This window comes from Acomys minous, assembly GCF_964271855.1.
Source record: "Acomys minous genome assembly, chromosome: 13".
Classification (NCBI taxonomy): Eukaryota; Metazoa; Chordata; class Mammalia; order Rodentia; family Muridae; genus Acomys; species Acomys minous.
In genome coordinates this window covers 2,493,247-2,514,515 of record NC_140495.1, presented here as the reverse complement: position 1 = coordinate 2,514,515, position 21,269 = coordinate 2,493,247, and the positions used below count along the sequence as shown (strand labels likewise).

General features: G+C 53.3%; 2 protein-coding genes across 16 annotated transcripts in view; one reads left to right on the top strand and one right to left on the bottom strand.

The window, feature by feature from the left end:
- The window catches only part of ACKR2 (atypical chemokine receptor 2), a 42,647-nt gene that overhangs the window by 13,433 nt on the left and 7,945 nt on the right, over positions 1-21,269 (top strand). Inside the window, exon 2 of one of the 8 annotated variants that reach the window (XM_084754216.1) lies at positions 10,268-10,359. Coding sequence is in view for 1 of the 8 variants with exons in the window: in XM_084754212.1 (XP_084610338.1) it covers positions 14,334-14,458 (125 nt within the window). In the remaining 7 variants the exon portion in view is untranslated. The other 7 variants (XM_084754214.1, XM_084754218.1, XM_084754212.1 and 4 more) reach the window with 7 other exon arrangements.
- The window catches only part of CYP8B1 (cytochrome P450 family 8 subfamily B member 1), a 35,727-nt gene continuing 20,212 nt past the window's right edge, over positions 5,755-21,269 (bottom strand). Inside the window, exons 1-4 of one of the 8 annotated variants that reach the window (XR_014773854.1) lie at positions 18,209-19,147; positions 16,569-16,935; positions 10,965-11,319; positions 5,755-7,951 (exon numbers count right to left, since the gene is read on the bottom strand). The gene's annotated coding sequence lies outside the window, so the exon portion shown is untranslated. The other 7 variants (XR_014773853.1, XR_014773855.1, XR_014773856.1 and 4 more) reach the window with 7 other exon arrangements.

Sequence of the window (21,269 nt, the reverse complement as noted above, 5' to 3'; positions counted from 1 at the left end):
CCCAGCCTAGAGCTGTGGGGGTGGCTCTTTATCAGGGCCTGGGAGCCATATGCCGGGGATCGGCTGGGCAGCCGAACTCTATGAACCAGACCATAGACACAGGCCTTGAGCTAGAGAGGCCCTCTCACGCCACCCTCACCACGTGACCAGTTGCTAGAGAGGCATGGAAACAGGCTCCCATCATTTTTTAAATTAAAAAATTAGAAGCATTTATTTTTTTTTTGTTTTGTTTTGTTTTTTGTTTTTCGAGACAAGGTTTCTGTGTAGCCTTGACTGTCCTGTACACCACTTGTAGACCAGGCTGGCCCCGAACTCACAGAGATTAGCCTACCTCTGCTGGGAGTGCTGGGATAAAAGGCAGGCGCCACCACCACCCGGCTCAGAAGCATTTATTTGTATGTATATAGGTATTTTGCCTGCATATGTGTGTGTACACCATGCATGTGTGGAGGTCAGATTCCCTACAGTGGTGTTACGGATAGTTGCAAGCATCCAGTGATGGATCCAAACCCGGATCCTTGGCAAGAACATGTGTCCGTAGCTGCTGAGCGTCTCCCTAGTCTTGCCCCATCCTTTGTACAGTCTTGCCAGTGAGCCTCTTACTGTACTTCCTGCTCGGTCCCAGTGCCTCCCTTGGAAGTGAGTCTTTTCTTCTTTTATTTTTTTCTTTTACGCACTGTTTCTGCTTCTATGACCCATGTGTCTGCTCAGTTCCATTTCTAGAATGTAAGAACTTGGAAATCAGAGTGGGTGTTCACTGACTTCTTGCCCCACTCGTGTCAGAATCAGCCTCTGAAGGCTAAGAGGTAGCTCAGTGGGCAAAGCACCTGCTGCAGAGCAGGAGCTGAAGGTCAGAGGTCAGAGGTCTTGAGTATAAGAACATCATGTCAGAACCTAGCTGCTGCCCGGGCCACAGGCCTGCAGCAGCCCCTGCTCTCACAGACAACACAGGCTCCACAGTCTCTAGTGAACAGGAGAACCAAGTTTGAGCCGAGTTTACACAAGGCAGCTGTTGGTGGCCGCACGTCCTACCTCCAACCCCTTCTCTGCCTTCTGCCTGGAAATCCGGCAGCGGGCTTGTGCTGTCAAACCTCCTCCATCCTCAGAAGGGAAGAGAGACCCTCACTGCTGTCACGTGGGTCCTAGTTCCTCTCCTCAGAGCCACCGCCATGCTGTGTGTCCAGTGCTGGTGCCTGAACTGTCCTCAGAGCACACCGCACTGTTGTCTGCCTTTTTGTTATGGCACTGGTGACTCTTCTTTCTCTCCAGGAATCAATTCTGTGGCTCCCTGAGCCCCCATCAAAGACCTTTCGCCTAGCCCCCAAGAAAATGCTGGGAGGGTGCGTGTGGCGGCTTCCTGTCACCTGAGAGCTAGCAAGAACTGAGTTTCAGTGAGAAACTGTCTCTCAGGGAGCAAGGTGGAGAATTATCTAAGAAGACACTTGATAGCAACCTCAGGCCTCCAAACATCCACACACGCATGTGGACATACACACACACACACACACACACACATACACACACACACACACGCACGCACGCACACAGACATGCAGCAGCAACATCGAGAGCTTCTGAGGGAAACAGAGTAGAAGGAACTGTGTGCGTCACGTGTGCTCACAGTCATCTGCTGACTATACAGTGGCTGGTTCGTCTGTAAGAAGAAGGATGCCAAAGGGAAAGCCCCCGCCTTCCCGCACAGAACAGAATCGCCAGTCTTTCCCCTTAAAGTTACTCTGCATTAACAGAAAGCTTCAACAATGAGTGTGTGCAGGAACCGCATCCGCCCTCAGAAATCTCTTCCACAGTCATGTGAGCAGCGTTGCCTTTCAAGCGGCCTCTGATGTTCACCATTACGGGTTTGTGGGCGTCAGGGTTAGACGCGAAAGCCCACTCCCCAGCAAAGAAGCTTCTTCCCGCAGTGGACGCTGACCAGCATGGAGACCCACAGCTGACCAAAGTGTGGAAAGTCAGTGTCTGTGGGATGCTTAGACACAAGTGGGCTATCTATAGCACACTCTGTCTCCAGAGTTCAGGGATCCTTGAGGAGGAAGGTTGGGAGCAAAGGTCGGGAAAGACCGGCTTGAAACAGTGTCTTGTACACATGTCGGGACCACAGTCATGAGCTCACCGTGCTGTTGTTGCCTGCCCAAAACCCATGAAAGATTAAGCCAGCCAGCGTTCTGTCTTGGAGTTGGAAGTGCTGTGTAGTATGTACCCCATAACTGCGGTGCTGTGGACAGGTGGCTGCTTCTGGTAGAGGCGGAGGCAGTTTTCTTCAAGGGCATGGCCCTTGTAGGTTGGCGCCCCTGTGGATAGCTCCATGTTTATGAGTCTATGGGCAGCACAAACAAGTTGGTGGGTGCACCTGGGTGGGATTGGGGGGTAGGAGTGGGCGTGAACGTGATCAAAACAACTCAGGGCACAATGGGTACGTTTACTTCCTGGGTATTTATCCAAGCACAGGAAGCTGACAGGGTGCAAGGCTTTAGATGTCAGCCCTCTCAGCTGCCATGCTCACACACAGAGCCTGGAAGCCAGAGCCCTGCACACAAAGACTTCACAGACAACTCAGGGTATACAGTACTTTGGTAGAGTCATTGCAGCCCAGGGACGCGCCCAGTCAGCAGGCCTGTGTAAGAACAGTGCAGGATGGGCCTGTTTGGGGTTTTTCCCCAACAGCTTTCAAGCGTTTCTCCTGGTTCTCTCATGCCCTGCAGGCGCACAAGCTCATAGGTTTTCAGGGACTCACTTCTGTGGAGCAGCCTGTGGTAGGGGAGCCCTCAACCGCACACCCTCTCTCTCGGTCAGAGCCACTTTGCCTCCTTGTAGGCTTATACCAGACACTCGGTTTGAGTGTGGACCTTTTCTTCCCAGGAAGTGAAGGCTGAGTGACAGATCTTGTCAGACACCTCCTAGAGAGTCTAGGTCACCAGACTCTCTGCCTCAGTAAGGAGAGCTGGGATCAGTCATACTAAGGATGCCACATGGCATCTCTGAAGGGGAAGGCAGCGAATGGTTAGGAGTGGGTGTGCTACCCCGCTATTGTCCCCAGGCCCTGAACCCTCACAGGCAGCCCAGCCTGTGTTTGAAAATCTTTACTCAGGGGCTGCCAGGCTCATATCATTTAGTAGGTAAATGACAGAGCTAAGGTTTGAACTCAGGTCTTTCTGACTCTGAAAACCAGCTCTAGACTAATGTTCCCCACAGACTGATGCATGGCTTCTCTGGAAAGCTGTGATGTTTATAAGGCTCTCTCATAATTGGTTTTTAAAATGCATGGAATAAAATACGTGCGGTCACCGAGTCTATTAAAACAGCCAGTCATATTGACATACATTTGTCAGTAGTCTGCTCTTTGAGGCAGGTGCTCACTGGATAGCCTAGGTTGGCCTTGAACTCTCAATTCTCCTGCCTCAACATCCCGAATGCTGAAATTATAGGTGAGCTTCATCACACCTGGCTCCACTGCTACAACTTAAAAACAAAAGCTGGTGCACTGTGTGTTGTGTCTACATGACCATGGTGAACCCGATGGTCACCGGCCGCTGGGTGGCAGCGAGCTCACGATGAACCCAGTGGTCACCAGCCGCTGGGTGGCAGCAAGCTCCAGGGATCTGCCTGTCTCTCTCCAACAGCAGCATTACAGATGCGTGCCACTCCACCTAGCTTTTTTTCTTTTTTAATTTTAAATTTTAAATTTTTTGTGTGTTTGAATGTCTTGCTTGCTGCACTGTTTCCCCTGGAACTACCATTACAGACAGTTGTAAGCCACCATGTGCATGCTGGGCATCTCAAGTCTTGGTCCTCTGGAAGGTCAGCCAGTGCTCATAACTGCCAAGTCATCTCTCAGCCCCCCACACCCAGCTTTTTATGTGGGCGTTGGCAGCATGAGCACAGGTCCTCATGCTTGCTCGGAACGCACTTTGCCGCCCCCCCCCCCCCGGCTGTTCCCAGCTCCTGTATATGTGAATTAGTATTTTTAAATTCACGTTTTATCAGTAGTTCTGGGAAGCAAACATTTTCCAGGAAGTCGTGAGTGATGCCTGTTACCATGGGATGTGAAGTGCAGCTTTAGTGTTAGTGGAGTCAGGGTCATATTCCAACTGAAGCGGTGATGAGGAGGGACAGTTCTGCTCCTTCCACCAAGTCTCCAGACCTCCTGCATGCCGGGTGGGTCCTCTAGAGGGTCTGGGAGCCCTAGGTTCGGGTTTCCTCAGTCACTTCCAACGTTTCTCCCTTGCCTTTAGCTACTCCCTTGCCTTTAGCTACTCCCTTGCCTTTAGCTACTCCCCAGAGTCACTGGAAACCTGTCTGTCCGCTAATGTTGAGTGCTGGGCGCTTGTTAACCAGCAAGATGCCAGACCCTTCCTGAGGCCTCAGTATAACCACTGAGCTGTTGGACCCAGAGTAACGCAGGGAAACAAGACACACCTCCCTTGCAGAAGCCCCAGTCTGGGAAGGGCAGTGTCTCTTGGCTATGATAAAAGTCTTAATGACCTATAAAGCAAGACCGACAGACATGTGAGCCCTTGTGTTAGGTAGAAGGCATGAGCAGTGGAACTGGGAAAAGGAAGTCCTCCTGACAGCCCAAGTCCCATTTCCTGTTTGTGCAGCCTGTCAGTCTGTTGTAAACTCTGACCCCAGCCTTCAAGGCACAGCCTCATGGTCCTAACCCACAGGCCTGAGCAAGCTCAAAGCAGTTAGCTGTGAGGAAGCAAGGGGCCACAGCTCTGCCTTGGAGGCTGGGTCTCCTGACGCTCCCTTCGCCCCTGTGCCCTGTGCGTAGACACCCAGAGGCTGCAGTCAGGGTGCTCCAGCCGCTGCAGGCACTCAGGCTCCTCCCATCTGTGTGCGCTAGCAAAGGGCCTGTGTCCTCACAAGAATTCAACTTCATTGTGTCGTTTATGCTGTGGTGTTAACATCCTCTTGGAGGCTTCTTCAGAGGATTATGGGAAGAAATACCCTACCAGGACCGTCTATGGATACATTTGAGGGGCTGACCTTTGATGTTAGAAGTCAGGGGAGTATTGAGAGTGGTGCTGCAGGCCTGTGCCCTGGCACTTGTGAGGTGAAGGCAGAACAAGTGCCCAGGCTAGTCTCCCTGAGTATGCTACCTGCCCCACAAACACTTTTTTAAAAAAGGCTTTGAAATTCACAGTACAGAACCCACTGGGTAGCTCCATGCCTTGGGGAAGATCACTCCAATCTATCTTTGCAGTGTTTGCTTTGCTAAGTAAAATTTTGCTCGAAACTACGTGTCACTCTATTGAGTTTTTTCTCTTTGAAGAGACCGAGAAGTTCCCATAACTCATGCACCAGAAATCTCAGCTTCAGGGGGACAGTAAAGCCTACTTACTAGTTAGGCACACAAGCTTGGTCACACTTTTTGTTGTTGTTGAAAACTTGGTACCATCATACCCTCGTGCAAATCTCCTTTGTCTCTGTGCCCCAGTTCTTCATTCTTAAGGAGGGGTGACTGACATGTCCCCAGTGTAAAGTTAGTCACGAAGAGGGCGAGGTACCACCCTCCCTTCCCAGGCAGCCTGGGCTGCACAGTGGGAGCCTGCTCCAAAAGCTAAGATTACAAGCACGCATCACCACACTTGGCTTTTTACCTGAGTGCTGGGAACCCTAACTCAGGTGTCCACGTTTGTGTGGCAAGTACTTCACTGTCTGAGGCATCGCCACTGCCCCACGGATAGCAAGACTGGGCCCCTTTTTGTGAAGGGAATTGGCTGATGACTCGATGACTTAAGGTGAGGCATGGACAATCATGTTTTTATTTTCATATCACATTAGGGGATAACATCAAAGCTGTGGTTTTACCACGATTCTTCCATAAGCTGGGGTTAGTAAGGCTGAGTGTTTAGGTTTCAAGATGGAACACATTGGCTAGAATTGAAAGTTCACACCGTGTCACACACCACGGGTGGCACAACATGTCAAACAGCATGCCCGTGGTGGGGTGGCTGGTACCATGAGTGTGTTAGGACTGGGGAGCCACCTTCACCTTAGGGGGTTCTCAGCATTTTCTGTAAGCCTTACGGGACACAGAGGCTGACAGCAGGCACGCAGAATCTTGAAAAGGGCCAGAGATCACCTCAACCCTCATTTCTGGACACGCTCCTGGCAGCATTGCAAAACCTAGGCCGCCACCCAGCAGAGGCTTATGAAAGTAGGGCAAGAGTCACAGCCACCTCTATAAACACGAGGCAAGAAAACAGCGGCGTGTGCTCTGGAGCTCAGGGGACCATGCTTTGGGAAACATTTCTTCTTCCAGGTGCGCCACGAATGGGGGAGGGGCGGCATCGAAAACCCTTCCCGCTGTGCGTGCAGCGGGCCAGCTCCCCTCACTTGTTCTGCTTCTCCTGTCCTGTGCCTGCACTACGATGCTGCCTGTAGCCTTCCTGCCAGGACCAGATGAAGTCAGCTGGGTGGTTCAGTAAAGTTTGTGTTGGAAGCCCTGGCTGAACGAGTGTTCCAGAGCCCTTTGATATGTCAAGCGCCCTTCAACTCCCTCATGCGTATTTTCTAGGGAAATGAGTCAGGACACACTGCCTGAGCGCTCCACAGCTGTCTTGTCGTGTCCCTTTGCCAGACCCCTGCTCCCTGAGCCAGTTGGTTGCCCCAGGCACAGCATGCCCTGTCTGTCTCTCTGCTCTCCGTCTCCTGTGCACTGTGATCTGGGTAGAGCAGCTAGAGTGGCCCCTACACGGTGTGGAAGGAGACAGAAAGGGGTGTTTTCTCAACTGAGTCACGTAGGGGTGCTGGGGGCCTCGTTTTGGATACGGAGGTGGAATCTCACTGGGGTCAGGGCTTGAGGTTTTGATAGCTAAGCCCCACTTCTTGTCCACTGGCTGCCACACTGTGACCTCCGGCTCCCTAACACCATGATAAACTGCGTCCCTTCATGAACCCTGAGCCCAGACTCCTTTAAGTTGCTTCTTCGCATGTATTTGGTCACAGGAGGAGGTGTCACCACTCAGAAAGCAGAGCCAAGCTCCCAGGAGCAAGTTGGGACTTCCGGCGTTGGGGAGCTTGGGTTCAAGTGGGAGGCCTGCCTCGGTCGATAGGGGTGAGAGTGACAAGAATAGGGGTGCGGGAGGACCCCCGACGCTGGCCTGGCGCTTCCATGCGTGAACAAAACATGCAAACATGCACCCGCAGCACGCAGAGGCACAGGATTTAGGACACGGGGTACAGACAGCCGGCTGGGGGGAGGCTGAGTGGGTGGCTGGGAGCAGTCAAGTCCTCACCCAAGTCCTGTCATTGAATGATCTCATCTCTCTGGGTGTAGTCCTCCTCCTCCTAAAACAGAGCTGAGGCATTAGACAAGGCGTATGCCTGCATCCTTAGAACAGCGTGCCTCCAGCCCACGTACTGGGCAAATGTAAAGACTACTGTTCTTCCTTTTCATCTGGGCTCTTGCTCAGGACAGGCTCTTGGGGATAAAAACTTAATGGAGAGTTGGAATGTTGCAGATCCAGAGCTAAATTATCTTGGACTATTCTTAGCTCTTGCAAGAGGCATTCACCATCCACCTCTGCATTCGAACTAACGTCTTTGTGACTGTCAGATTAATCCTTTTGAAATGTATTAACTGAATATGCCCTCTGGCTTTCACTAGCACAATAGCTAAGAACTAAGAATGTTACTGCTTAGCCTCTGAGACCCACAGCAGAGACTTCTCTGCTATGCAATACCCAGTTGTGTGAAAAGTGTTTGTGACAGTTCATTAAACTGTATTTGTGGCATCCTAAATCCATGTTCCTGGACCACGGTTGCTCTTGCTTGATTCCGTGAGGGAGGGAGCTGTGTTTTGTGTGGTCAGGTGGTGAGATGGTGAAGTCCTTTTCCTGTTCTTCACAGTTCAGTAGGCACAGTGTCCGCAGCCAGCGTTGGCTACTTTGTGGGCTCCTTTTTCTTCCCCCCTTCTAATCCCCTAGTACTAGATAGGAGAGAAAAATGGAGAGAGGGGAAAGAGGGCAACATTGTCATTAGACTACTTCCTGCTGATCAGGGGTGTTGAAACCCTGGGGCAGGTTTGCTCTTCACTGTCAGGATATCAGATTTCCTTTTCTCATTTCTTTGTACATGACTACTTGACAGACTGCAACCAACAGCACCCAGCGACACCCAATGGCAACCAACGGCAGCCAACATCACCCAACAGCATCCAACAGCAACCAGCAGCAACCAATAGCATTAACAGTACCTAACAGTAACCAGCAGCATCCCCAACACTAAGCAACAGCATCCAATGGCATCCCCAACAGCATCCCCAACATCATTCAGTGGCATCCAACGACTACCAACAACAACCAAGGCCAACAACAGCATCCAACCACCAGCCAGCCACACACCCATCGGGCCTCTAGCATTTATATACCGCCTGAAAATTGCCCAGAATCCAAAACATCACACAATCGCAGAAACTATCTGCAGCTGGCAAAAACATTCCTTTGCTAGAGCATGAGGCAAATTGAGGCAGCTGCTGTGAAGCAGCCCCATAGCCCCACATTTGAGATTAGAATGAAAACATGGTTTTATAATATTTCTGTACTTTTTAAAAAGAAACCAAAATGACACAATTCTCATTACAAGTGTCTTCAGTTCCCAGAGGCCTTGAGAGCATTAAAAACAAGTCAGAGAAAAGGAGCTGACAGCTGAGAGCTGGCAGCCACTGGTGCGATCCTGCTTCAGGCTGCCTAGGTGTTTTGCTCTGCAGGGGAGCACACAGCTGCCTAAGCCAGGTCCTCAGAGCCAAAACTAGGATGTGATTGCTGACAGGTACAGATGCCACCATGGCCATCTCTGTTTCACTGGTGCACTGACAAAGAGGTGCCCAGAGGAGCCCCAGATAGCAGCTGGTAATGTGATCAAAAAAATCTGCCCTAGCGCTTAGCACATGAACCAACAGATGTGGGTGCTGGAAACTGAACTCAGGTCCTCTGGAACAGCAAGCAACAAGCACTCTTAATTTCTGAGTCCTCTTTCCAGTCCCCATGAGACAGGGTCCCTGGCTACCCTCAGACTTGCTATGTAGCTGAGGATGACTCCAAACCCCTAATCCTCCTTGCTGGGTTTAGGGGTGTGCATTCTAGCTGGTCGGTGCAGTGTTGGGGCGGCCTTCAAGGGAGCAAGTGGGAAGTTCTGTCTTGGAGGAGTGATCCAGACCTGGTCTGGAAGGTCTGGGAAGAGGGGGAGCAAAGAATTAAGCAGGACAGCCACAGAGATAGTGAGGAGAGAGGGGTGTAGTGGGGTGGGATGGTGACCCTCTCTGCTTCCTGGTGACGCACTCCGAGAGCAGCACGGCCTATCCCGAGATCTCTAGCGTAGAGTGTCCATCTAAGGGCTTTAAGTGGCATTTGTAGTGTGTGCACGTGTGTGTACATAGGAACATCATCCACCCAATTTTGAGGCAGGGTCTCTCGTTGGCCTGGGGCTTCTCCATTGGAGGCCAGGCAGGCAGGCGGCGAGTCAGCAGCTGCCGCTTGTTCTCTGCCTCCCCGCTGTTGGGATTGCAAGCACGCCGGACCTTGCTTGCCTTTTTGTTTTTTTTCACCTGTGTTTTAGGTATCTAACTCAGGCCCTTCTGCTTAGAAGGCCAGCGTGGTTCTCCCCTTCCCTGGGGGGCTGTTAGTCACCAGCCCACAAAGACAGAAGGTGAGGCACAGGACTCGGAAGGCCGCGGGCAAGACGGAAGAGCCTCTGGGAACCGCATAGTTCAACTTTACTCGAGGAAGACAAAGACTATTTGGCCCTTGGGGAGTGGGAGGGGCTCCCAGGATAGGTGTACATAATTGGTTGGAACTAGAAATTCCAAGGATGCTTAGTTTACACTTGACAGCACGCCCCTATCATATGAGCGGGAACACAGTACCGAATATTCCTATAGGCGCAGGGAGAGCTAGCAGGGAGCTGTGTCAAAGGCCATATCTCAGACATGGTTAGGTGCATCTGTCTAAAGACACTCTCCAGGTGAGGTCAGGCAGAGAGCAGGAGGTCCTGCTGGGGGAGAGGGAGTCCACCACCTAGCCCGAGCTCAGAGTGGCTATCCCAGCTTGGAGGACTGCAGCCTCAAACAGCGGGGTCTTCCAACAGCAAGAGTCTTCCCCACTGAACCACCTCCCTTATTCTGGGAGGTGTTTTGATGAACAAAGAAAAAAAAAAAAACCTGAACCAAGACGAGAGACTAAGGATTGTGAGAAAGGTTACACTTCATCCCATCAGTGGACGCAACTCCTTTTTTTCTACAATCCAGAGCTCCACCTGTGGCTGGATGTGCTGAAGAGACACTCAAGTCAGAAGGCCAGAGAGGGCCACTCGGTAGCCAGCAGACAGCATCTCATCACGGTGAGTAAGGGTGGGCCCTCACTCAGGGTTTTCTGCAGGGCATTTAGGACCCTGGAGGAGGACCAGATGATCCCTCATGTGCCTAGTGAGGATGCGCTGAGCTCATCCCAGGAGGACAGGGAAAAGGAGAGAGAGTGAGGCAGGTCCCACCAGGGCTCAGCGTCAGCTCCTCTGCTGAGCGCAGGCAAACGGTGGCAAATCACAGACAGCCCCGCATGGGGACAGTGCCAGGAATGCTGTGCAGAGGAAGAAGGCTCCTGACCGTCAGCGACTTGTGGCCTTGTAGGGAGTCAGACATACACCTGAATAATAATAGCTCTGAGTAATAGCTCGTCCGTCCGAGACCTGGAGAGGAATCAGAACAGCGGCTTCAGGGAGGCCTGCAGAGCTTAGGAGGGGAGAAGAGGGAGCTGGAGCTAGGTGCTGGGCGACATGACGGTTGACTACAGACAGAGGCTCCTGGGTTTACAAGCTGGGCTCTGCAGAAGAGAAAATCCCCTACCCCCGCCCCCGCCCTCACCCCCATCCCCGCCCCCGCCCCCACTTCTGCCCCCGCCCTCACCCCCACCCCCACCCCTTTGGTCTGAGCTCCAGTTTGGACTCACTGGCCGGCCTTATGGCTGGTGCGAAACAGCTGGTGACCATCTCCGGGGTGGAGTGCCTTCCTCTCAGTGCGGCAGGGATTTGGGGCAAACACTGCAGCTGTCCATGCGGCCTTCTTAGTCGTCACTCGGAGGCTGGCACGAGGCTGATGGAAACGGAAGGTCTCGGGGCATGGAAGGTGGATGTGTGATCAGAGGGCAGAGGAAGGCCCGGGCCATGTGCCCGGCGTGGGAAAGCCTGGAGCTTTTTCTTAGGCTCTTAGTTCATTAATAAAAGGAATCTCAGAGCAGCTCAAACGGAAGCTCAAGGACAGTTTCCAGCTCCCCAGGGCTGGGGGCCATATGTGTCAGCAGCTGCCTGAAGGGAAAGAGGGAAAAAGTCTCACCTTCTGTGTTAAGTCTCCCATCTGCGTCAAGCCCGCATAGGGGTCAGACGCGTGGCCAGGAGGGAGCTTTAGAGAGAGTACGGAAGCCCTGGTCCTCTACAAAAACCCTACAAAGGTTCTGGCCGGTGTCAGAAAAAAGGAGACAGAAAAAAGACATCAGGAGATAGGCACCTCATAAAGGTGGACAGATCCAAATGAACCCTCACGGAGCTTCAGTGAGCAGGGACTGTGTTAGGGAAGGGGATTCTGGGAAAACGAGGTCTAGTGTCTCCGTTGCTTAGGGTACATCTGCCCTCCAAGAGGTAGCCCGTCCTTCCTGAGCCCTCTAGCCAGGCCATCGACCCCACCCAGCTGGATTGTTAGGCACCACCCAGGCTAGAGAGTTCACTCTCTAGTTCCCATGAGCCCTTCACTGCTTCACTTGAGGGCCAGATAGCTCTTTCCTTCCTGTCTCTGGGGCCACCACACTCCCCTGTACCCTACAGTTTCAGGGAAAGGCCAGCCTTGCTGGGAAGGGGCTGTGGTGGTTCCCTGGAAACCTGGCTGCCCATGCAGGCTGTGAGCTTCCCCAGCTGCTTTTCTGCGCTCCATTTGAGCTGTCCCAGCTGAGGAGTGACACACAGGCCAGACGGCAGCCTCTGACCGCATCTCAGCCGGTCAGGATGCAGGTGTGTTGATTTAAGCAGGGGAGCCAACAAGCTAAATTGTGACAGTCACAGAATCAAAGAAATGACCCAGTCTATAATGATCTGCAGAAAAAGAGGAGGGTTTGTATGGTTCTGCAGTAAACTTCCAGGAACACAACCAGAGAGACCACCAGCCAAAGAATGTCATCACTTGGCTAACACCACAGCCAGTGTGGTTATCGGAAGTGTGTATGAACAGCGCACCTAAAGTCATTGTGACGAGAAACAAGTGATCTGCCTGAGCTGTGAGTAGCAGTCCACAGGCACGTGCTGATTAAAGGGGGGAGAAAGGTAAAGTCACTGTGGGAACATGAAGTTCTACAGATGACCCGATTCCTTCGACCCTCCAAGGCTAGTCAAGGCAAAGCCAGACCATGGTGCTGTTCCAGGGTGGCGGGACTAGGGAAACCCAACAAGTGCCGTGTTGGGTCCCCCGCCATCAGCAGGACAGTTGGAAAGCTGGCCGCGGTATGCTGCTCTACCAGGGCCAGTGAGATGGCCCAGACGCTTGCACCAAGCCTGACGGCCCGCGTGACCTCTGAACCCACATGGTGGAAAGAGAAAACTGAGTCTCACAAGTCGTCTCCTGACTTCCACGTGTGTGCTGTGGCATGCACACATGCACACATACACACTTGTACATACACACACATATACATTATATATGTGTGTGTATATATATATGTATATTATTTTTTAAAGGAGTTGACTTAGCTTATGCTCTGGAGGTTCAAGTGTAGGGGGCCAGCGTCTGACCCACTCTGGTGACAAGTGTCAAGGAAGATGGCGCTACAGTCCTGGGAGCACATCACTTGGCCAGGCAGGAGGCAAGAGCAACAGCCCAGACAACTGACCACAATTAGTAACAACCCAAGCTTGAGACCCTTTCCCACCCTCCTCTAAGGTCTCTGCCTTTATGACCCAACTGCCTCCCTTGAGGCCCCACCTCCTCCTTTGCAGAGCCACTCTGGAGACTAAACTTCCAGAACATGTTTGGGACATGTTCAAGCTGTGCCCAAACGGTGGCGTCTGTGAGTTGATAGTGTGGCTCATGGCTCACAGTCATTAGATTTCTTTGCTGTGACGACCTGACCCTCACATTGGAGACTGACTTCTATTCAAGAGCACTGTTCCTAAAAATAGTTCTAAAATAAGGAACGAGTGGGTGGTAGTGGTGATGGAGCCCAGGCCCTAGAAACTTAGCTGTTCTCGGGGAGGGAAGCAGGCTCTAGGCTCCTGTTGAAAACTTCCTGGGCCTTATTCTCAGGCGCACTGATGACTGTTGTTTAGCCTCATGGAAGACTTGGTGCTCTGTCTGAGGGAAAGCCCAGCAGGTGTCGCCCTCCAGTCTGGTGCCCTGTGGACTCAGAGAAAGGCAGCACCTAAAGCCATGCTCACTTGTCTTGTCTGAAGGACCAACCCCACCCCCAGCCCAGCGCTAACATAGGCGATAACCCCAGAGACAGGCAGATGGTAGATTCAAAGGGAGCGTGAGCCATGTAGCAAGTCCAAGGTCACCTGGACTACAAAGCGAGACTCCTTCTCCAGAGCAGCATGGCTGTGCCGTGCCGATGCACACAGAAGCCCAGGGCTAGTGAGTTGGAAGCAGGAGGCCAGGTTTGCCCATGTGAGACAACCTGTCTCAGCATTCAGCCAATAGCTGGTGAGTGTGGGCCTGGTGCAAGGCCAGCTCTGAGTAAGCAGCAGGCCGGTCACACAGGCGCTGTGTGGTATAGCTCCTTTGGCAGGAAAGCACTTACGAAACAGTGCACCGACTGCTTGGAGCTTGGTGGCCTGGAGGAGGTGCTGAGACCTCGGTCCTGGACCACAGGAGAGAGGAGCCAGCCACACCTGCTGCGTGCACAGCCACAGCACTCACTCATCCTTCCTTGCAGGAGAGTTCCCAGCTGGCCGAGGGAGCCGACCACAGAACAGCTTAGCAAACCACCACGAGGCGGTGGGAGAAGCGAGAGGCAGGCAAGATGGCGTGGGGAGCCTGGGAGATAAAGGCTGCTGCTTGCTGACCCATATGCATAGACACAGCACAGTGGGGGCATCCCACTAAGGAGGCCGGGATGGACAAAGCTGAACGCTGGGTGGGGCTGGGAAGACCAGCGAGGTGGCCAGGGCGTTGAACACGAGCTGCAAGGCTGAGTTCAGTGTGCACAGCTCAGCCACTGGGAAATGGAGGGCTGTGCTGCCCAGAGTCATTGGGCTGTGCTCGGAGCACTCCGTCCCGAGGTGGGAGCCATTACAGCTTGGCTGGCTGCAGCAGATGGGAGGACTTAGCAGAGAAGAGCATGTTTCCCCAACCCCAGGAAACCAGGATGTGTGGCCTGACAGTCACACTCACGCCCCACGTCCCTGAGGAAGAGGCAGCAACCACTGGGCCCTCTCACAGACTCCGGCGGATGTCCCCAGGCAAGTGAGTCTGGCAGCGCTTGGGGAGGGTGAGCTCTGTGGCTGCCGTGGCCCCAGTGCTGGGAGAGAGGGAGGCTTGGAGCAGTCTTCCTCCAGGGAGAGAGCTCTCTCCCTCTTCTTTGGGACCCTGCTGTTGTGGGTTCTGAGGGTCTAGGTCCCAGGGCCTCCCACCCCTCCAGGACTGGGATCCACCCCTCTGAGATCTTCTTGCGGGACTTAGAATCAGAGCCTGGGCCCTGGCTAAGCCAGACTCGGCCACCACTTCCCAGCCGGTTAGAGAGACAGTAGTAAAAAGCAGAGAAAGATTCATTCGATGTGGCCACACTGAGAAAAGGAAAATAAAGGGGTCCAGTGACTTCCCCCAGCTCATCTTTGGGGTTCCCACATGAAGCTTTAGGTTTAAACAGCTCAGCAGTCCCAGGCAAGGTGTTTTCCAGGTGAGAAACGTATGTGTGGCTCAGAGAGGCTCATTAGCTGTCTTGGGATCCCCCAGTCTTTGGAAAGTGCATTGATCTGTTTTCGGCCCTTCGGGATGGGAGAGGTGATTCATTTTAAACTAAAAAAAAAAGATGACAGTGGGGGAGGTGAAAAACAAGCAACAAACCGAACAGGTTGAAAAGAAACAGTCAGGGAATAGGCTGGAGCTGCCTGGGAGCGCCTGCTTTCCCAGCTGAGGGCTGCTCTGCTAGCACAGCTGCTCCCTGGCGGTGTCAGCACCGCAGCCGGTTCCATAAAACCAGGAAACTCTGAGAAATGCAGGCTCAGGGAACATGGGAACCGGGGCCTTGGGGGCCTGGGTGGGGGGAGAGGCCCTGTGGTGCTGGGGACTAGTTAAGCAGCTCTTCCTAGACCAGCTGTGGCTGCACAGAGTGGCAGGAAACCGGCAGGCAGGCAGGCATGCTGAATTGTCCTTACCTGCCAGGGAGGGGCGTGGAGAGATTGAGCAGCATTTCTAACTTTCCTCTTGTATATACAGTACATTTTACAGCAGTCACCCTACTTTTCCTTGTTTGTGTGTGCATGTGCCTGTGGAGGTCAGAGCTCAAGCTTGGTGTTGTTCTTTAGTGGCCATCTGCTGGCTTTGTTGGCTGTTTTGTTTCTGTTTTTTTTATTGAGGCAGAGTCGAAAGCTGGTCTAGAACCTGCTGATTAGCATAGACTGGCTGGCCAATGAGTCCCCAGGGTCGTCCTGTCTCTGCCTCCCCAGAACTAGGATTAAGGTGGCTGCCGAGCCCGGCCTTTTATGTGGGTTCTGGGGCCCCAACTCAGGTCCTCAAGCTCACGAAGCAAGCACTTTACAGGCTGAGTTGCCCCCTCTCCATATGCTGTTTTAGTCATCAAGAAAGATAACATTTGGGGCTGGAGAGATGGCTCAGTGGTTAGACATTTCCAGATACCCTAGCTTCAGTTCCCAGAACCCAAGTGGTAGCTCACCCCTGCCTGTAACTCCAGTTCCAGGGGTTCTGATACCCTCTTCTGGCCTCCACGGGCACCCAGCACATGTGGTACACACACACACACCCATCCATCCAGGCAAAATATTCACCTACGTAACATAAAATTTAAAAAGGAGGAGGGAGAAAGAAAAATAACATGTTAAAAAAGGAGGGTGTGGCATCCACATATCTGTAATGCCAGTGCTCAGGTACAGAAAAGGAGGGTAGCGAGGCTGAGGCCAGCTCACAGGGAGAGACTGTCAGGGACAGAGCTTGAGGGTAGTGAGCTGGCCATAGAGGCCAGAGGTCCTGGCGGCTCTGTGTGGCATGCACCTGTGGAACCTGAACAACACGTGCTGCACTGAAGGGACCCAGGAAGGGCAGCCAGGACAGGGTGGAAAGGCCTTGGGGAGCACCTAGCCCCGTGGGGACACCACGAAGGTCACTGTTGCCAGGTAGACTCTGTCTGAGTCTGTAGGTATAGACCATGCAAAGCCAAGCTTCCCTTGAAAGGTCTTAAAAGTGGGCATAAGGGAATATTGAGGCAGATTGTAGGGGTTTAGGAGGTTATTAGAAGAGCCATAACTCAATGGCCAGACAGACAGACACTTAGAGACCAGCATGGCCGTGAGGAGAGGAAGTCGGGACCCTGCTGCAGAAGTGAGATGTCCTCTTATACCTTTCTGAGGCCGGGGAGGTTTGACAGCACAAACCCTCAGCCAGGCGAGTAGCAGGGAGGGGGCTGGAGGTAGGATGTGTGGCCACCAGCACCCCCTGATGTGAACTCACTGCCCAGTGAGAGGTCCTGGCACCCAGAAGTCCTTTGGCTAGGAACTCACAGACAGTGTCTCTGCAGGAGCCTGTGTCTTCTGTAAGAGGCCGGGCTGCAGCGGGGGCTGTGGCCTGGGCAGCAGCTGGGTTCTTACACAGTGTCCTCGGGAATGTCACTTTCCGTCTCAGTTCAGTCCCTCGGGGCAGTTCTGTAACCTCCACAGATCCTCGTGCCTTGGGTTTGAGTCAAAGGTTGACCTTTCTGTAAGTCAGACCTGGGCAAAGATGAAGAAGGCTCGTGTGTGACAGTGACTCTCTGGGCCACTCTCTGGTAGGGCCCAGGAGTGGCTGCAAGGGACACGGCAGGCGGAACCAGTCCTCAGCTGTGTACGGCCAACCGGTTGGACAGTGAAACTGACTGGTGGGGGTCAGGGGCCTGGATGAGCCTGGCTGTTGTCTGCAGGCTGGCTGGACCTTTCCAAAGGACCTCCAATGGTCCTGCCCCTGTGGGGGTCACTCCAGGCCCCTTCGCTGACTTGTTATGTCAGAGGCAGTGGTTGCCTTTCCTGTGCCCCGTGGGTGTTGGACTTGTCTTCCCATCCGGGAGCCACCAGCCCTGAAGCTCCTCCCAGTGAGGCTACTTAACCAGGAGCAGTGTAACAGCCAATTACTTCTCTACCTCCAGCTCCGTCCCCAACTCTGTCCTCTCAGGGACTAGCCTGGCCTCCGGGAGTGAGTCTAGCTCAGCTGGCTTCAGCCGAGTGACTGGCTGGTTCCTTGGCCTCTCTGCGTCTGGTCCCCTCACACAGAGAAAAGTGCACTTGCTCTAGGGCTGCTTCAGAGATGACAGGAAGGAGAAGCTGAGGCGCCCTGAGAGCAGACCTGGCCGGTAGCAAGTGCTGTGTGTCACTGCTGGCTGTTGTCACACGTGCAGGTAGAACTTCATAACTGATGTTCTCCCAAGCCCTTGATAGAGGGAGGAAGGAGAGAGCCAGATCTGCCCCCCAGATCCCTGGATCCGGGCTTCTGGTGCCAGGCATCAGTGAGTAGCTATTTTGAGATCAAAGGATGCTCTGCAGCTAGTCGCTGGGGCTGTCCCAGTGTCTCCAGCTATGGCTGGGCCAGGAGTGAGATCAAGAATGCAGCGACACCGGGCTGAGGGCAGAGAGGCCACCTGAGGCCGAGCAAGAGTGGCCCTTTTGGGCTTGGGGATCCCAAAAGCCATCAGGGAGCCTCCTAGGGAAGGGAGGGGTAGGCTGTGGTTCTGTGCTGGTCATGCTCCGGGTCACGGGCTCCTGAGGCTGCGGGGGCAGAGTTGGCCCCAGCTGTGCTTGGGAGGAAACAATAAGCCCAGAAAGGAAAAGATGAGTGGAGAGAGGGAGGAGAGGAGGTGGCCACGGCGCCCAGACGCCCACCATCCTGCTAGTGTCACCCTGACGCCGTTGTGCACGGAGGAGTCCTGGAGACACAGCTGACACCCTTGGAGCCCCAGACTTAGGAGGAACCAGCTCTGTGTCCAGAGGAGGAAGTAAGGCCGTTGAGGAGTACCTTGTGTGAGTGCTGGTGGCTGGGCAGGGCTGCTGCGCGGAGAGGGTGGCTTTGTGGGGTGCATAAGTCGTGGCTTCGGTTCCTGGTCCCGCGCCAACCCGCGAGGCACTGTCCACCAGCACTGACCAGATCAGTGGCTTTTACAATCCAGAAGCTGTGAGGTCAGCCTCATCTTGTTTGTTTGAACAGTTTGCACATTCACGGCTTATGTAATCCACAGGACACTCTGCTGGGATGGATAGAGGTCAGTGCCTGGGGGACCTCCCTACCTGGCCTCGTCCTTAAGAGCTCTTGGCTGGGGGCTGGGGACTGTGGGAGGAGGGATGCCTCCCGTCCTGGGGTTGGAATCTGTGGCTCGGGTAAAGGTTCAACAGGCAGTTTGAGTTGAATGTGGGGGTATCCAAGCATGGGGAAACCCCCACCGTGGCATTTGCCACACGCTTTGTGTCTCCTGTCACTGACTGCAGCATTGGTCAGTGCACAAGACCTCACAGACTGTCTTCCAAATCCATATGCCTGCCGCACCCTGCAGGGCTGTCTTAGACGCCTCAGCTTTCTCTGGCCTGAGTTGCACAGGAATAGAATTTCCTGCTGTGGGAGCCATGTCTTTCAGATTCCAGCTTAGTGTGTTGGAAGGGGACCTCAGGCTAAGAGACGGTGTTTCCCCCCTTGGAGTCTTTAATCCATCCAGCTCATTCGAGGCTTCAGGACTGGGTGTTAGCTCAGCATGCTGTCCCACCCTCTGGAACATAGGAGTCACTGTAATTGCCTGAGTGTCCTTGAAGAAGTTCCAAGAGTGCTCAGGTCACGTGGCCCTCAAAGTCACTTTTCCCTGAAATTAAGCTCACATGGCACTGCCTACAAGGCCACATGCCACATGGATAGCACTGTGTTTTGTTTGCTTGATTTTGGTTTAGGAGGTTTTATCTTATTTTACTTTATGTGAGATAGGGTCTAGTGTACCCCAGTCTCACCTTGAACTTTCTGTGTAGCTGAAGATGGTCCTGGTCTTCTGAACCTCCCACCTAAACATACTGAGTTCAGGGTCTGAAGATGTGCACCGCCACACCCACCCAGTGCTGAGGGTCAAACCCGCACGCTAGGCAAGCACCTTTCTACCCTACATGCCCCGCATACATGTAGCAACATCACTGCCCTGCAGACCCTTGCATCTGCCTCTGTGCCCCCAGCTTTTTGAGAGGGATGCTTAGCTGAAGTTGATCTTGCCAGTGCTCTGACTGGAAGCCCATAGGTGACTCTCTGGGTCCCCAAGCTTTCCCTGCAGAGTCACTTTACTACCTGCAAACTGACACTAAGGTGTGAACAACTCATTCTTCTCAAGGTTCTAATGGAGAAACCAAATGCATGCAAGGGAAGTAAAAGTGAGTAGTGCTTACAGCCTTCTCATGAATCACAGGACTGCATGGTGGCCAGGAAGGCATGTGCCATCCGCCCGTGGTGCCCACAGGGACATAGTTGCCAAGTTGACCCAAGTGTTGGGAGAGGCTTGTTGCTTCAGAGGACCTGGAGAACATCCCAGAGTGCAGTAGGGGGAGGGAGACCTTCAGAAGTGGCTTGGACCAGACTAAAGCTGCCGACCCTGACTTTGATCTAAGCATCTGTTAGGTTGCATATTTGCTAAAGCAAAAGTCAGGGACTTTGAGAAATCAGGTCAAGATCAAGGCCAGGGCTGGGGGTGCAGAGAGCAGCCAGAGTGCGGTTACTGGCATCCCAGCTGACAAGCCCTGAGCCTCAGAAAGGTTCTCCTCACCTGCACCCCTCCTCAGCTCAACTCCATACACCAGCCCAGGATTGGGAGGCACTCGGGGCCAGGAGAGGCCATATGCACAGGAGAGGAACAGGAACTCACCAAGATAGGCACAGAGCCACCTTTGAGGCTGGCCAGGAGAGAGGCTGGGTCCTAGAGAAAACTTCTCAGACTTCCCAACATCTGGCTCCATGCTATTAGGTGGGAGCCCAAGGATGCGGCAGAGGCTGACTGAGTGGGCGTTCTCCAGTGTCCATGGCAGGGGTGATGCTCCCAGCCCACTTTAGTTTATCTAGCCTCTAGCCTCATAGATGCTCAGAGTCCCATTGTGGGCCCCCTGAGCCAACAGCTCTCTCAAAATTCTTCTTATGAAATAAAAACAGTACTGCTACCAGAAAGAACTCGGGAGAACACTGCAACATCCGTGAAGAGGTAAAGCCACCCATGTAATCCCCTTATAAAGCTGAGTTACAGCAGTGCATGCCGGCATCCCAGCACTTGAGAGGTGAGGCAGGAGGATCACTGCAACCCTAAACTCTTATGAAATGAGATTCCCACCCACTAGAACATAAATAATGAATGCAAACTAGACCAGTTGAATCTGAGAACAGGAAACAAAATACAGAGTCTCAGGAGGATTGCTGTGTGTTTTGCATCCATTAGCACCACCAGCCCACAGGCCCCTCTGAAGTGGCTCGGCATGACTCCACTGGGCCACATCTTTACCTTGTTCCTCTGTCTTCCCCCCAGAGCCCCTCCTCACTGGTGAGCAATGCGATGTGTTGGACATAAAGGCTCCTGCCCCCAGGTTCCAGCAGAGGAGGAGTGAAGCTAGTCCTGCATCCCTGATCAGAGGGATGAAGCTAGTCCTGCATCCCTGATCAGAGGGGTGAAGCTAGTCCTGCATCCCTGATCAGAGGAGTGAAGCTAGTCCTGCATCCCTGATCAGAGGGGTGAAGCTAGCCCTGCATCCCTGATCAGAGGAGTGAAGCTAGCCCTGCATCCCTGATCAGAGGAGTGAAGCTAATCCTGCATCCCTGATGATCAGGAGTGAAGCTAGTCCTGCATCCCTGATCAGAGGAGTGAAGCTAGTCCTGCATCCATGATCAGAGGAGTGAAGCTAGTCCTGCATCCTTATCAGAGGAGTGAAGCTAGTCCTGCATCCCTGATCAGAGAGGTGAAGCTAGTCCTGCATCCTTGATCAGAGGAGTGAAGCTAGTCCTGCATCCCTGATCAGAGGGGTGAAGCTAGTTCTGCATCCCTGATCAGAGGAGTGAAGCTAGTCCTGCATCC